At 38.6% G+C, this 13,159-nt stretch overlaps 1 protein-coding gene across 2 annotated transcripts in view; it reads right to left on the bottom strand.

The window, feature by feature from the left end:
- trim9 (tripartite motif containing 9) overlaps window positions 1–13,159 on the bottom strand; it is a 64,053-nt gene that overhangs the window by 18,787 nt on the left and 32,107 nt on the right. For both annotated transcript variants that reach the window (XM_047345126.1, XM_047345127.1), the window contains exon 4: window positions 5,490–5,600. In XM_047345126.1, the coding sequence (XP_047201082.1) occupies window positions 5,490–5,600 (111 nt within the window). The remainder of the gene's footprint in view (window positions 1–5,489; window positions 5,601–13,159) is intronic.

The raw sequence follows: 13,159 nt of genomic DNA, 5'->3' as shown, positions 1-13,159 counted from the left end.
AGCTAATTCAAAATTGGATACTTCTTTACTACAAAAATACATTTCTGAAGTTATTTTAGTCCTTAGAATATTTTACATTTTAATCAGGCTTCTTAGACTGACATACAGTCATATTCAATAAGTTAGAATATGAGTTCCGAGTAGTATTATTCATCAGATTAAAAGTACCTTTTAGCAACCTTTAAGCAGGTATTAAGAATACTTTCCATTAAGCCCACATTTCTGCATTAAAATGTTTTTTTATTAATCTGACATTATATTGTTATATTAAATGTTGTGTTTGCTTTAGCTGTAAGCAGAAAATCATCATAATTAATAGAAATAAAGGCTTGAAAACAGCAGTCTGTGTTTATTTTAATCTTTGTGTTTCACTTAGTTCTACTTAGTACTACTTTGGTCTCCAGTCCACTCAGACCATTTGCGTTGCTGGGCTTTCCAGCCCCGGTACTGGCATTCTTGGTACTGTACCTGTACCTTGTCAACAGGTCCCATCTGGGTGAACAGGGCCGAAATGTGACATGAACAGACTGCTGTTCACTGGCCATGAGCGTGGTTAGCCGTATGTCAGCAGCACGAGTAAGTGTTCACCAAGGTAGCGGAAAGTATTAAAAATATTAAGGACCACACCAGCACGCCAAACCGAAAGCCGTGGTGGTGGTTTGAAATGATGGACGCCATTTATTGTCATTGTCTTGTGAGTTATCTACAGGTCCTTCTCAAAATATTAGCATATTGTGATAAAGTTCATTATTTTCCATAATGTAATGATGAAAATTTAACATTCATATATTTTAGATTCATTGCACACTAACTGAAATATTTCAGGTCTTTTATTGTCTTAATACGGATGATTTTGGCATACAGCTCATGAAAACCCAAAATTCCTATCTCACAAAATTAGCATATTTCATCCAACCAATAAAATAAAAGTGTTTTTAATACAAAAAACATCAACCTTCAAATAATCATGTACAGTTATGCACTCAATACTTGGTCGGGAATCCTTTTGCAGAAATGACTGCTTCAATGCGGCGTGGCATGGAGGCAATCAGCCTGTGGCACTGCTGAGGTCTTATGGAGGCCCAGGATGCTTCGATAGCGGCCTTTAGCTCATCCAGAGTGTTGGGTCATGAGTCTCTCAACGTTCTCTTCACAATATCCCACAGATTCTCTATGGGGTTCAGGTCAGGAGAGTTGGCAGGCCAATTGAGCACAGTGATACCATGGTCAGTAAACCATTTACCAGTGGTTTTGGCACTGTGAGCAGGTGCCAGGTCGTGCTGAAAAATGAAATCTTCATCTCCATAAAGCTTTTCAGCAGATGGAAGCATGAAGTGCTCCAAAATCTCCTGATAGCTAGCTGCATTGACCCTGCCCTTGATAAAACACAGTGGACCAACACCAGCAGCTGACACGGCACCCCAGACCATCACTGACTGTGGGTACTTGACACTGGACTTCTGGAATTTTGGCATTTCCTTCTCCCCAGTCTTCCTCCAGACTCTGGCACCTTGATTTCCGAATGACATGCAGAATTTGCTTTCATCCGAAAAAAGTACTTTGGACCACTGAGCAACAGTCCAGTGCTGCTTCTCTGTAGCCCAGGTCAGGCGCTTCTGCCGCTGTTTCTGGTTCAAAAGTGGCTTGACCTGGGGAATGCGGCACCTGTAGCCCATTTCCTGCACACCCCTGTGCACCGTGGCTCTGGATGTTTCTACTCCAGACTCAGGCCACTGCTTCCGCAGGTCCCCCAAGGTCTGGAATCGGCCCTTCTCCACAATCTTCCTCAGGGTCCGGTCACCTCTTCTCGTTGTGCAGCGTTTTCTGCCACACTTTTTCCTTCCCACAGACTTCCCACTGAGGTGCCTTGATACAGCACTCTGGGAACAGCCTATTTGTTCAGAAATTTCTTTCTGTGTCTTACCCTCTTGCTTGAGGGTGTCAATAATGGCCTTCTGGACAGCAGTCAGGTCGGCAGTCTTACCCATGATTGGGGTTTTGTGTGATGAACCAGGCTGGGAGTTTTAAAGGCCTCAGGAATCTTTTGCAGGTGTTTAGAGTTAACTCGTTGATTCAGATGATTAGGTTCATAGCTCGTTTAGAGACCCTTTTAATGATATGCTAATTTTGTGAGATAGGAATTTTGGGTTTTCATGAGCTGTATGCCAAAATCATCCGTATTAAGACAATAAAAGACCTGAAATATTTCAGTTAGTGTGCAATGAATCTAAAATATATGAATGTTAAATTTTCATCATGACATTATGGAAAATAATGAACTTTATCACAATATGCTAATATTTTGAGAAGGACCTGTATGGTAGGGTGGTCTAGACTGTGCCACCTGACTGTTTTAAGAGGACATGATGTGCAACGGGGAGTGTTTTTTTAACTTTGTACAGCACATGACGCTTGAAGCCACACCTCCAACTATCAGTGGAAAAACAACAGGTTTTGTGCTAAATAGAGTGAGGTAGAGTGGAGTGGTGTCGTGCGTTGCTGAAACCATGAGTGGAAAAGAGGCATTAGATACGAATTTACCTGAAGATGTTCAGTCAACCATGATTATACGTTGTCCAGCAGAAACAGGTAGGGCTGATATGTTTATGTTGGTTTTATTATACATAAATGCCAACTTAGTAAAAGGTAATAATTACGATGAGCCCAGCAGTTGAGAAGGTTATTGTGTTGCATAAGAAATGGAAGTTTGTATCTAGCTTTAGCTAGTTTACTGACATTGTTAATGCTAACATTAGGAGTTACATTAGACACTTCATCAGGTTTTGATTTACACGTCCGATCCATTTCTCGTTCTTTCATTGAAACATCTTTAAAATACACGCCATGGTCTCCCGAGTAGATCAAGAAGACATTATTCATGCATTTGTGTCATCCAGTCTAGACTATTGCAATGCCCTGTTCATAGGTCTGGACATATCTTCAACCTTTCACCTCCAAGCCATTCAAAACTCAGCAGCCTGAATTCTTACGCAAATTAGTACATTTTCTCATATCACTCCAGTGCTCCTTACACTGGCTCCCAGTTAAGTTTAGAATTTGATTTAAAATTCTTGTCCTTACCTACAGGGCTCTAAATTGCCAGGCCCCTAACTATTTGTGTCAGCCTTTAACTACACACTCTGCTTCCTCGTAGCCTTCGGTCACAAGGCCAAAATCTCCTAGATGTCCCTTGAACAAGGCCAACAAGGGGGACAGGGCTATTCAGACTATGGGCCCTAAACAGTGGAACAGTTTGCCACCGCAGCTTCGCTTTGCTGACTCTGTAGAGATTTTTAAAAACCAATTAAAAACTGTTCTGTTCCGCCAGGTTGTCTTTTTTATGTAGATCTTAATTTGATTTTCTTGTACAGTGCTTTGTGATTTGTGTCTGTGAAAGGTGCTTTATAAATAAACTTTACATACTTACATCAAACTTGCCAGCATGTAAGCTTCTTTACACAAGAGATATCGTTGCCAATAAAAAGCACATCTTAGCTGTGATTGTAAGGGAAACAGTTTACATGCCACCTTATTGAAATAGATTTAAAAAGTGTATTACTAGTACAGTGATATTTTATGTCTTAGTCACAAACTGATTATTATTTTATGGCTACTGACCTGTTATGCCAAGAGCAGGGTTGTCCATTGTGCGGCTTGGTGGTCATTTAGGGCTTTTAGAATTATTTTGACCACAATTCCAGAATGGTACAAATCTGGCTCGCAAGCACATGCAGGTTGATGTAGATGGATGCATTTTTTAAAGCAAAATATTTGCTGCCAAATTAAAATCATCCTAAAATGAAAATGTTTGGTACAATAACAGACTTGGGCTAACCATTCCTTAAATTTGGCTAAATACAGCAAGAGTTTTTAAAGATAGAGTGACCCATATCCTCTTCTTGTTGCTGAGCATAGACTAGCTTTTCTTTTTTGTTTTGGACGTACGGTGATTTTCAGATCTCCCTTTTTATAAAAAATGTTTAGCAAATTTAGGCTATTGTTAAGTAGGTAAAGCATTACAAGAATCACAATAAAATTATTTCTAAATTTTTAACAAAAAAATGCACTTAAGTTTAGTTTAGTTTAACATTCAACTTGATGATTTTGGGCCATGTGGGAAAAAGTTTGAACACCACTTGCAAAGAGAATCTCGCAGATGTATTTGTCATGATAGAGGGTATCCTCTGATGTAGAACAGCTTGTTTCTGCAAACCAATGACTGCAGCTGTGCAGTTAAATCAAGTTCATTATGTAATAATCGATTTGAGCTCTTAGGGTTTTAATGTATCTTAAGGAAGATGGCTCACAACCCATAACTTTCAAATTTTAAGATGACTACTCTACCTGCTGAGCCACAGTCACCCCATCATATTAGCTAAGTGTGCAACATTTTCATGGCTGTGGATTTAAACTTCCAGAGTGAAATCAGTCAATATGAGCTACGGGAACCATGGTGTTTGGATTGGTGGCCTCAGCTCAACATCTGATCCAAGAATGACATGAGTATTGGGTGTGATATCAATACTGGACCAGTTTGGCCCATCCTAAGAATTAAACAATGTTGCACCAGTTTTATTGGTTAAAGTTTAATAGTTTGTTTTATTAGTGTTTCTAGTCACTTTACAAGAAAAAATATTTTATTTTTTATTTTTTATTCCTCTCAACCTTTTTGGGGCCTTATTTTGTGTTATTCTGTGAGGAGTTTAGATTATTAGATTCAGATTTTCCATATACAGTAAATTGTGTTTTGTTTCCCAATATAAGCTTCTCTTTTGTTTATTTCCTGCATGTTTGTCCTACCAGATTTCAGTTTTAAAATCACCTTTAGCTTTTGACATTTATTTGACAGTATTTTACCCTGTTTGATGGTATGTACGTGTTCATAGTTCTGGATCAATGTGTTTCTCTTTATTAAAGTTATTGACCTACGTTCAGTCCATTAAGATAACATCCAGACCTTGCTAAAATCTAACCATGCATTACAAAAGACATATGTGGCTTAAAAAGAACCCAGTGCATCACAAAATAACACTATACTAAAAAATAAAACATGGTTGTGGCAGCATCATGCTGTGTGGGGGCACTGAGTGACAGACACAAACCTTAATTATTCAGCTAGAAAGCTGATGATTAAGAAGGATTTTATTTTTCACCATTAGTGATTCCAAACACATCCAAATCAGCAAAATAAGATAACAAGGATATACCAGAACTAAAGCTGACTTTTTCCTGTACAGGACTAAGAGATTTCTTCACAATCTGACAAATTCTGAAATGGTGTGCAAGGTAGATTGGGCAAATATGCAAAATCAAGATACGGGATGCTGAGAAGCAACCAAGAATAACTGAATATTGAAAGTTTTGAAAGTTAAGTTGCTTTAACAAAGCATTAGTTAAAAGGATTTGCAGCTGGGCTGTTGCACCATTTTATGTTAAAGCTGTATGTGATATCCACATATTTACTTCTAAACCACTTGGAAGATCTTTACCTGCAGGAACCCACTGGGATCGTTCTCCTTGATGACTTCTAGACAGTACTCCATCAGTCCTGTTGTCTGACGCAGCTTTACCGTGCAGTGAGAGATCTGATCCCGAACCACCTGGACAGACAAGGGAGAGGGAATAATGGAGGAGTAAAGAGAAAAAAAAGACAAGACATTTGTAGGACTACAAGGGATTTAATACTAAAGCATTGATTAATTACTGCCTTGACTTTCCCGCCACTACAATAAAGCAGGAATAAAATAAAGGATGGTTTTATTAATGTTTTTGAGTGTACTTTGTTCAGTGAGGGAAGATAAAAGAGAGCAGATAAAATACAAAGATAGTGGACCTGCAAAATGAGTCAAAATGTGTTTGTTAGGCTAGAAGGAAGAAAAACATGGATGCAAACAAGATTTAAAAGAAACAGACAATGGGAAAGAAAGGGCTTAAGGGAACAGAGAAGAGTCTGTCAACTGCAGATTAAACAAAGCTGTTAATGGATCAGGAGGAGCTGAATGAAGCAACCAGGATGAACACTAATAATAAGGTAAGCGGCAGGACCGCTAAAGTAATTGATTAGTCAATTTTTTTCTCTTTGGATACAGACTGAGGGAGGAAGAGAAGGTTGAAGGGAGCAGTCTCTGTCATTGATGTTAGAGGAGGGAAAGTGTCATTTTGGTTTAACACGCACACCACGAAAACAGTCATCACTAGTTACATCAGGGACCAGGATGAAAAGAAAACATTCTGAAATGTCTCTCAGAGAGACAAATCGAGACATATCCTGCATAACTCAAAAATAAATTTTTTCCCTACATATATTTGATTTACAGACAAGGAACAGTCTTGTATGACACAGAAAGGTTTGATATTGCACAAAGCTTTACTGTGAATATTTGACCAATTTCAAAGGTGGGAAATTCCCCCCTCGCTCAGTGACAGGGCTGATGTCCACCGCCTCTTTGCAACAGTGTGAAATAAATCGAAGTGCTGGACTGCGTGTTGCTAGGAAACAGAAACTTAACTGCTGCTATCCGAGAGGCTAAACAGAGAGGAAAATCCTTCATGCAGCTGCACATAGGGACCGACAGCATCCATGAAGATGATTTACTGGTGACTGCAGCCAGTTCTGAATCACAGAAACACAGCAGAGATGGAGGAATTCACAGGAAGAAAAAAAAACACTCACATCGTAGAATGGACAAATGCTTTAGTGATTAGACTGGACTTTGATCAATGGATGGTTTTCACAGCTGTCTCAGCTGTAGGACTAATGTCAGAATGAGCCTTAGAGCTGCAGAGATGTTTCATAAAACACTGCTGCAAGAGGACAACATCACATTCCTGAAGGAATTGAAAAGCAGGTATCATCACTTTAACAACTTTTCCTTTTAAGTTGTTTTCAGGTTTGTAGTTCACAATAGTTGAAGTCGAGAAATATAAGAAGAAGCGTTGAAGAAACAAATTTAGCACAAGGCAGCCGAAAATGCAGTCAAAAGTTGCAGAACTTGGCATTAATGCATAACACAATGGCCACCCAATAAGACAGCAGTGATAGCAAACTTTCCAGCATGAATGTGAGTTCATGGGATGAAAATCTGTATGGTAATGGAAGTTAGAAAAATAGTGGCTCCGAGCATTAGCTTGGATAGCTAATAGATCAGCACCCAACCCAAGGATTTAAAAGCATTGTAATTTCTTACATTGATGTGTATGTACTCCTTTTCTCCCAACAACTTTATCACCAGCATACAATGTATTTGGGTGCAGCAGTGAATGGAAGCAGCTAAAAATTTCATTTCCCCACACACATTTGATTTGTGTTTTACTTGTAGTTTCAATGTAGTACAATATTGTAGTTGTAAACATGTTACCCTGAGGTCAAGCCATTGAAACTCTATAAATCCATCCACAGTGAGTCTTCTCACAGTAACATGTTGCTAAGATCTGTAGTCACAACAAGGTATGGGATGGAAAGGAAGAAAGTCAAAATATATACAACCCGTCATTCATTTCGCTTAGCACTAAAAAAATGAGTTGTTGCTGCAGCTGTTTACTACGTTTCAACATACAGGAGGAATGTTTGGAAAGAATGGTTAATGCATGCATTTTAAAATGTCTTGTCTGCTTTGGAAAAACACTAAAAAGGCTGATTGTGTTTTGTTTATGATTCAAATTTCAAAGATATTTTTTGATTCTAAAATTAAATTTTTACCCTTTAACCTTCTTAGTGTTTTTACAAGGTTTAAAAACTTAGGAGCATACATTTCAGTAAAATCGACAGATAATTAAGGCAACAGTTTGAAATTCCAAAAGAATCACAGAAATTGACAGAACTTTTACTAAAATCCATTCAGTATGAAAGGAAACTAACCAAGTCAAAATACAGCTTCTCCTCTGAGGTTCAGTCACATTAATCTGCTCCGACTGTAATTTGCTAAATCACCAGCCACTTCCTTTTAGAGAGAAATTAATCAGCCAGAGGACAGTGTTTAACCTTTCTCATCGCACAGTTGGAGGACATTTAATCCAGGTCTGTATCTCTGGCTTTGAGATACAGACAGTTTTGGTCCAAACCGTCCCTGCCGTGAGTCTAAAACATCCGCAGCCCTGCAGTGGCCTGGCAGTGGCCTGGCAGCGCTCCAGGAGGAATTTGCCACTGCTGCCTCTGCCTGTTTGACAATCCTGTCCATTCTCTGCATCTACTCCTCGTAACTCATATACAGCGCCGACCACATTTATTAACTTCCCACTGAAAGGTGTCTTAAAATGCTTGAATACATTCATTTTGTTTGCAGTAGCATATTCTTACAATTTGCTAATGACTGGTCCCCCAGTTTTAATACTTATTAAATCCCCTTTTTCTAATAGAAGAAATAACACTTCACAAAGGTTGGACACACAGAGAGAGGGATTATTGACTATTCCGCTTTGCACAATATCTCTCGGATTCTCTCTTATGTTCTCTTCTCTTTAGCCGATCCCAAAGGTTTTTCTTATAGGATTTATATCTGTGGACTGGGATGACCATGGAAGAAGGTTGATTTTCTGTCTGCAGAACCATTTCTGTGACGATTTGGCTGCATGTTTTTGGATCAGTATCCTGTGAAAGATCTAGTGATGGCTCATTTTCTGTTTATTCATGAAGTGCAAGGGATTTTTATTTAAGATGTTTGGTTTTTTTCAAAGATTTTATGATACCATGCACTCTAACTCCCAGGGCCTTTGCAAGAGAAACCGTCTGATCTCACCAAAGAACAAAATTCCGGTTAAAGTCATTATAGAGTTCAGTAAACTCCACACATTTACATCTGTGATGGTAGGACAGAAAAGGTTTTTTCTGGCATCGCTCCTAAACAACCAGTTGGCATGTAGACAGCCCCAAGAGGTTGCTATAGTGACTTGGTGTTACAAATGCCTCTGTGTCATGTCATATTTATACCCCTGGGAAACAAGACACAGATTACCAGTTAGAGGTTCCTAGAAACTCTGATCAAATTTAAAAAGTGAAGTTTGGAATAAAAAACTGTATCAGTTACATTTATTTGTGCAGCTACTAGTTTTATTAACATACTTATTTCTTAAAATGGTGTCTTTCCCTCGTTTTAATGATTTTCAGAATAATGCTACTATAATAAAAAAAATACAGTTTTCTAATGTATACCATGGGTGCCAATACATATGACCAGCAATGTTGAACTGGGTAAATGTTCAGCATTGTAGCATTAAGTTAAAAAAAGAAATATTTTCTACAATTCTTATTCTTTCACAAGAATGCTTATTGTTCCTCTCAGCATCCATCATTCATCTCTACTAAAATCTGTAAAAAGTTGGTTCTCTATAAGATGGAAAAAAAATCTATCTGCCAACGGCAATGCTGCTCTGCCAGATGACTGCTAGAAAATCAGCGAAGGAAGGATTCATTTATTGAATTTAGACAAGAGTGCAGGAGCTGCAGTGTGTGGTGTGACAGTGGAAGAAATGTAGCATATTGATGTGAGTTGAGGTGCGTAAGTGGGCCACCTTCTACATGAGGTCTCAGAAACACAATAACAGAAGGTTATTGACAATTTCTGCTGCCTGATATCTGCATTTGTCATCATTCTGGGGTAAATAAGAGCACAAATGGCATCCTCCACCAGCTCCCTGCTTCCCAGTTTTCACCAGCAGCTGCTAACTGTGTGTAACTCTCATGTAGATCTAATGTTTTGTGCTGCATTTGAGATTCAGTAGCAGCTCAAATAATGAGCCATCTCTCTCTATATATAATACTACAGCTCTTTCAGCGTCCTTCTATTTATGCCCACTGTAATTACTGGGCCACTGCAGCACATTTGGCCTTGCAAGATACTGTGGCTGCATTCCAACAAGTCTTTTTGCACCGGTCCTAAGGATAGAGGGTACAAAGTTAGGACCACAGCTTCACATCTGTTACAGTTTGATATTTTTGAAAGCTTGTGTGGGTGAATTAAAGTGCAGAAAAGTAATACATGTGAGATAGGGGAAATCACAGAATAAGAAAGATGGAAATAAGAAACCGAACTGGATGCAGAGATTGAAAAACATGACATTTTGCTCGGAGTGATGGTCACAGGATGTGACAAGCTCCATATCTACTGTGACTCAGCTGTCAGCGAGGAGCTGTTACTTATGACTTCTATTTCATTATCAGATGGAAGATAAGTGTTGGAAGGAAGATCTGCTCAATGATAAAGGAGCAGAGGCAAACAGCAGAGGCAAATCTGAAACGATTTTCACTATCTACACATCTCCCCAATGTTATTTCCAAGAACAGAGGTGACACTAATTTAAAAGGTTTATTGCTCATATTCCACATTGTGACTTCTAGATCTCATTGATTACTGGTCTGAGTGACCAAAATGTCTGCGATTTACACATTTTCTACAATTTAAAAGCTCATTTACAGTGCCTTATAAAAGTATTCATGCACTATGTAGCTCCTCACATTTTGTCACGTTAGAACCACACATTTCAATGTAGTTTGCTGTGATTTATGACAAACCATCATAAACTTTTTATTTTTTGTTAAAAAGTTTATGAATAGTTTTCAATAGAAGAAGTAAATAAAATTTACCACCTTTTGCTGCAATTATAGCAAGAAGCCTTGGTCTGGATTTTGATTGGGCCATTCCATCACATGAATATGCTTTGATCTAAACCATTACTTTGGGGCTTTGGCTGTATGTCTAGGTTCATTGTCTGGTAGGTGAACTTCCACTCCAGTCTCACGTTTGCTGCAAGCCTCTAACAGGTTTTCTTCCAGGACTGCCTTGTATTTATGTGGTGTGTTCAAGTTTATGTGTGGCAAACTGCAAACAGGGCTTCTAATAGCTTTGGTTCAGCAATTATTTTCTTCTTGTTTCTTTTCAATAAAGGCCAGATTTGTGTAGTGCATGGGTATCCTTTCAACTGATTCTTCCACCTGAGCTGAGGATCTCTGCAGATTTACAATGGACCTCTTGGTTGCTTCTCTGATTAATGCTCTCTTTGCATGGCCTGTCAGTTTGAATGTTCGACCATGTCTTGGTAGGTTTGCAGTTGTGTCATACTGCTGAGTTACTGGGTAACAAGATGAACCAGGGAAACCACATGAAACCGGGGAAGGGAGGAAGGAAACATTCCAGGAAGTGTGTGAACACAACGCTGTGATTATGGAACAAAAACTGTTGCCTTTCATTCAAAAAGACTGATGCTCACTTGTCTTATTCCAAATATGTTTCTAGCTTTAAATGATAACTGTGGTTACCTGATATGCTTTTAAAATCAACATTGATTGAGGTGATCCATGAGATCACAACTGGACTTAGCAAAATTTAACTAGATGATATGATTACCACTTTTGTAAAGAATAAAGAATAAACATACTACTTAGATGTTCAAAGCTTGGTATTATGTTTATTGACTCATCCTGCTTTAAATGTATCCACAGTTGTATCTCTCCGATTCTGGTTTGTTATAGGTCATTATGATGCTGTTTGTTCACCACTGTTCTCTAATAATCTCTGAGGCCTTTAAAGAAGAACTGGATTTAATTACAGGGGGACTCTGTTTACCCATTACATGATTAGTGAAGGTAATTGGCTGCACTGGGTTCTACCAGGGTAAAGTAGGATGAATATAAAAACATTTTGTTTGGTCTATTACATACAATCTTATTTATTTAAATGTCAAAAAGTCCACAGAAAACAGGAAAAAGCCACCTCAAACTTCTCAACCTATTGAAGCATCTAAACTGTGTAGCAGTCAAGACATTTGCTAGTACATTTTCCAGTGACCAAGGGAAGGATGCAAACTGACATCTTCCCTGAATCATTTTGCTTTAATCAGCTATTGTCTGTCCTCTGCTGAGTTTGTGAAGTGACTCCTACCAGATGAAATCCAGTGAATGAGACTGACTGCAGAAGCAATGCTCCTCTGTTTTCTCCAGCCTTTACTCAAAAAATCTGGAGAGAAATTTACAAAGCAATGCAATTTGGTCTGTTTATTCGCAGCTGTTTTACTCGTGCAATTTGCTTTATTTCTGCACAGGATTCACCAAGCAGACGACACTAAAAACATGCAGACAGAAACAGATCCTTCAAGTCTCGCAGGTTGGGGCAATCTTCACCTGTTTTAGTAGTAGGTTGCAATTGTCCTCTCTTCACACACAAACACAGCAGGTCCAATAAGTGTTCACCTCTAATGACAGGAAGCATGTTTGGACTGATGTTTCTTAAACTATAAATAATTTGGATTTTTTTAAACTTACACAAAGACCATGAAATGATCTATCCACAGATTGATCTGAGGATAAAAAGCATTGACTGGCACACCACAGGAGTCACTTTTTCCCCTTTTCTTTTCTTTTATCAAAATTACCACCAACCTTCAGCAAATGTTTTGATGCAGCTCTGGTCTTTGAGAACCCATCGCTGTGTGCTCCAGCTTCTATTTACATAATATGGTCATACTTTCCACAGAAAGCATGCATAATGCCTCATTTAAATGTGGGCAAACTGTCAGCACAGACTGGAAAGATTTGCTCAGCAGCAACAGATCTTTCCTTGTTTGTATAGTTGCAGAATTAGAAAGAAACTCAGTCAAGTCCAGATCTAAATCCAACTGAGAATCTGTGGCAAGTCTTGGAAATGGATCTTTGCAGAAATGATTCATGCAAGCTGACCAAGCTTCAGCTAATGTGCAAAAAAGGCTAGGTAAAAATTTAATTTCCTAGATGTGCAGAGCTGCAGTTGTAATTGCAGTGAAAAGAGGTTCTGCAAATGATTGACTCAGAGGGGCTGAAACACTTTTCAGTTGCAAACCATTTAAAAGTCATGTATGCTTTTCTGATACCTTTGAAAATATGGAATGGTTTGTGTTGGTCTATCTCATAAAATCATAATAAAATACGAGGTTTATGGTTGTAATGAGACAATATGTTGATATGTTTCTGAGCATACTTTTATAAGGCAATTTATTTGATAAATAAACGTTTCCTTTTTTATATACTGTGCTGGTTCAGTTTGCATTTTCATTTCCAGACAAATCCAAACAGGAGAGCAGAATCACATGTCTGAGTGGGCGTTAGAGCGAGACTCAGTGGGGGAGCTTTTGTAACCCCTCCATGTGACAGACCTCTATAAAACTAGCCTCCGCCTGTGCCATCTCCTTCAAA

Source organism: Girardinichthys multiradiatus, chromosome 19 (genome assembly GCF_021462225.1).
Source record: "Girardinichthys multiradiatus isolate DD_20200921_A chromosome 19, DD_fGirMul_XY1, whole genome shotgun sequence".
In the NCBI taxonomy this organism is placed as follows: domain Eukaryota; kingdom Metazoa; phylum Chordata; class Actinopteri; order Cyprinodontiformes; family Goodeidae; genus Girardinichthys; species Girardinichthys multiradiatus.
The sequence above is the reverse complement of the archived record's forward strand: the minus strand, read 5'-3'. Positions and strand labels throughout refer to the sequence as shown.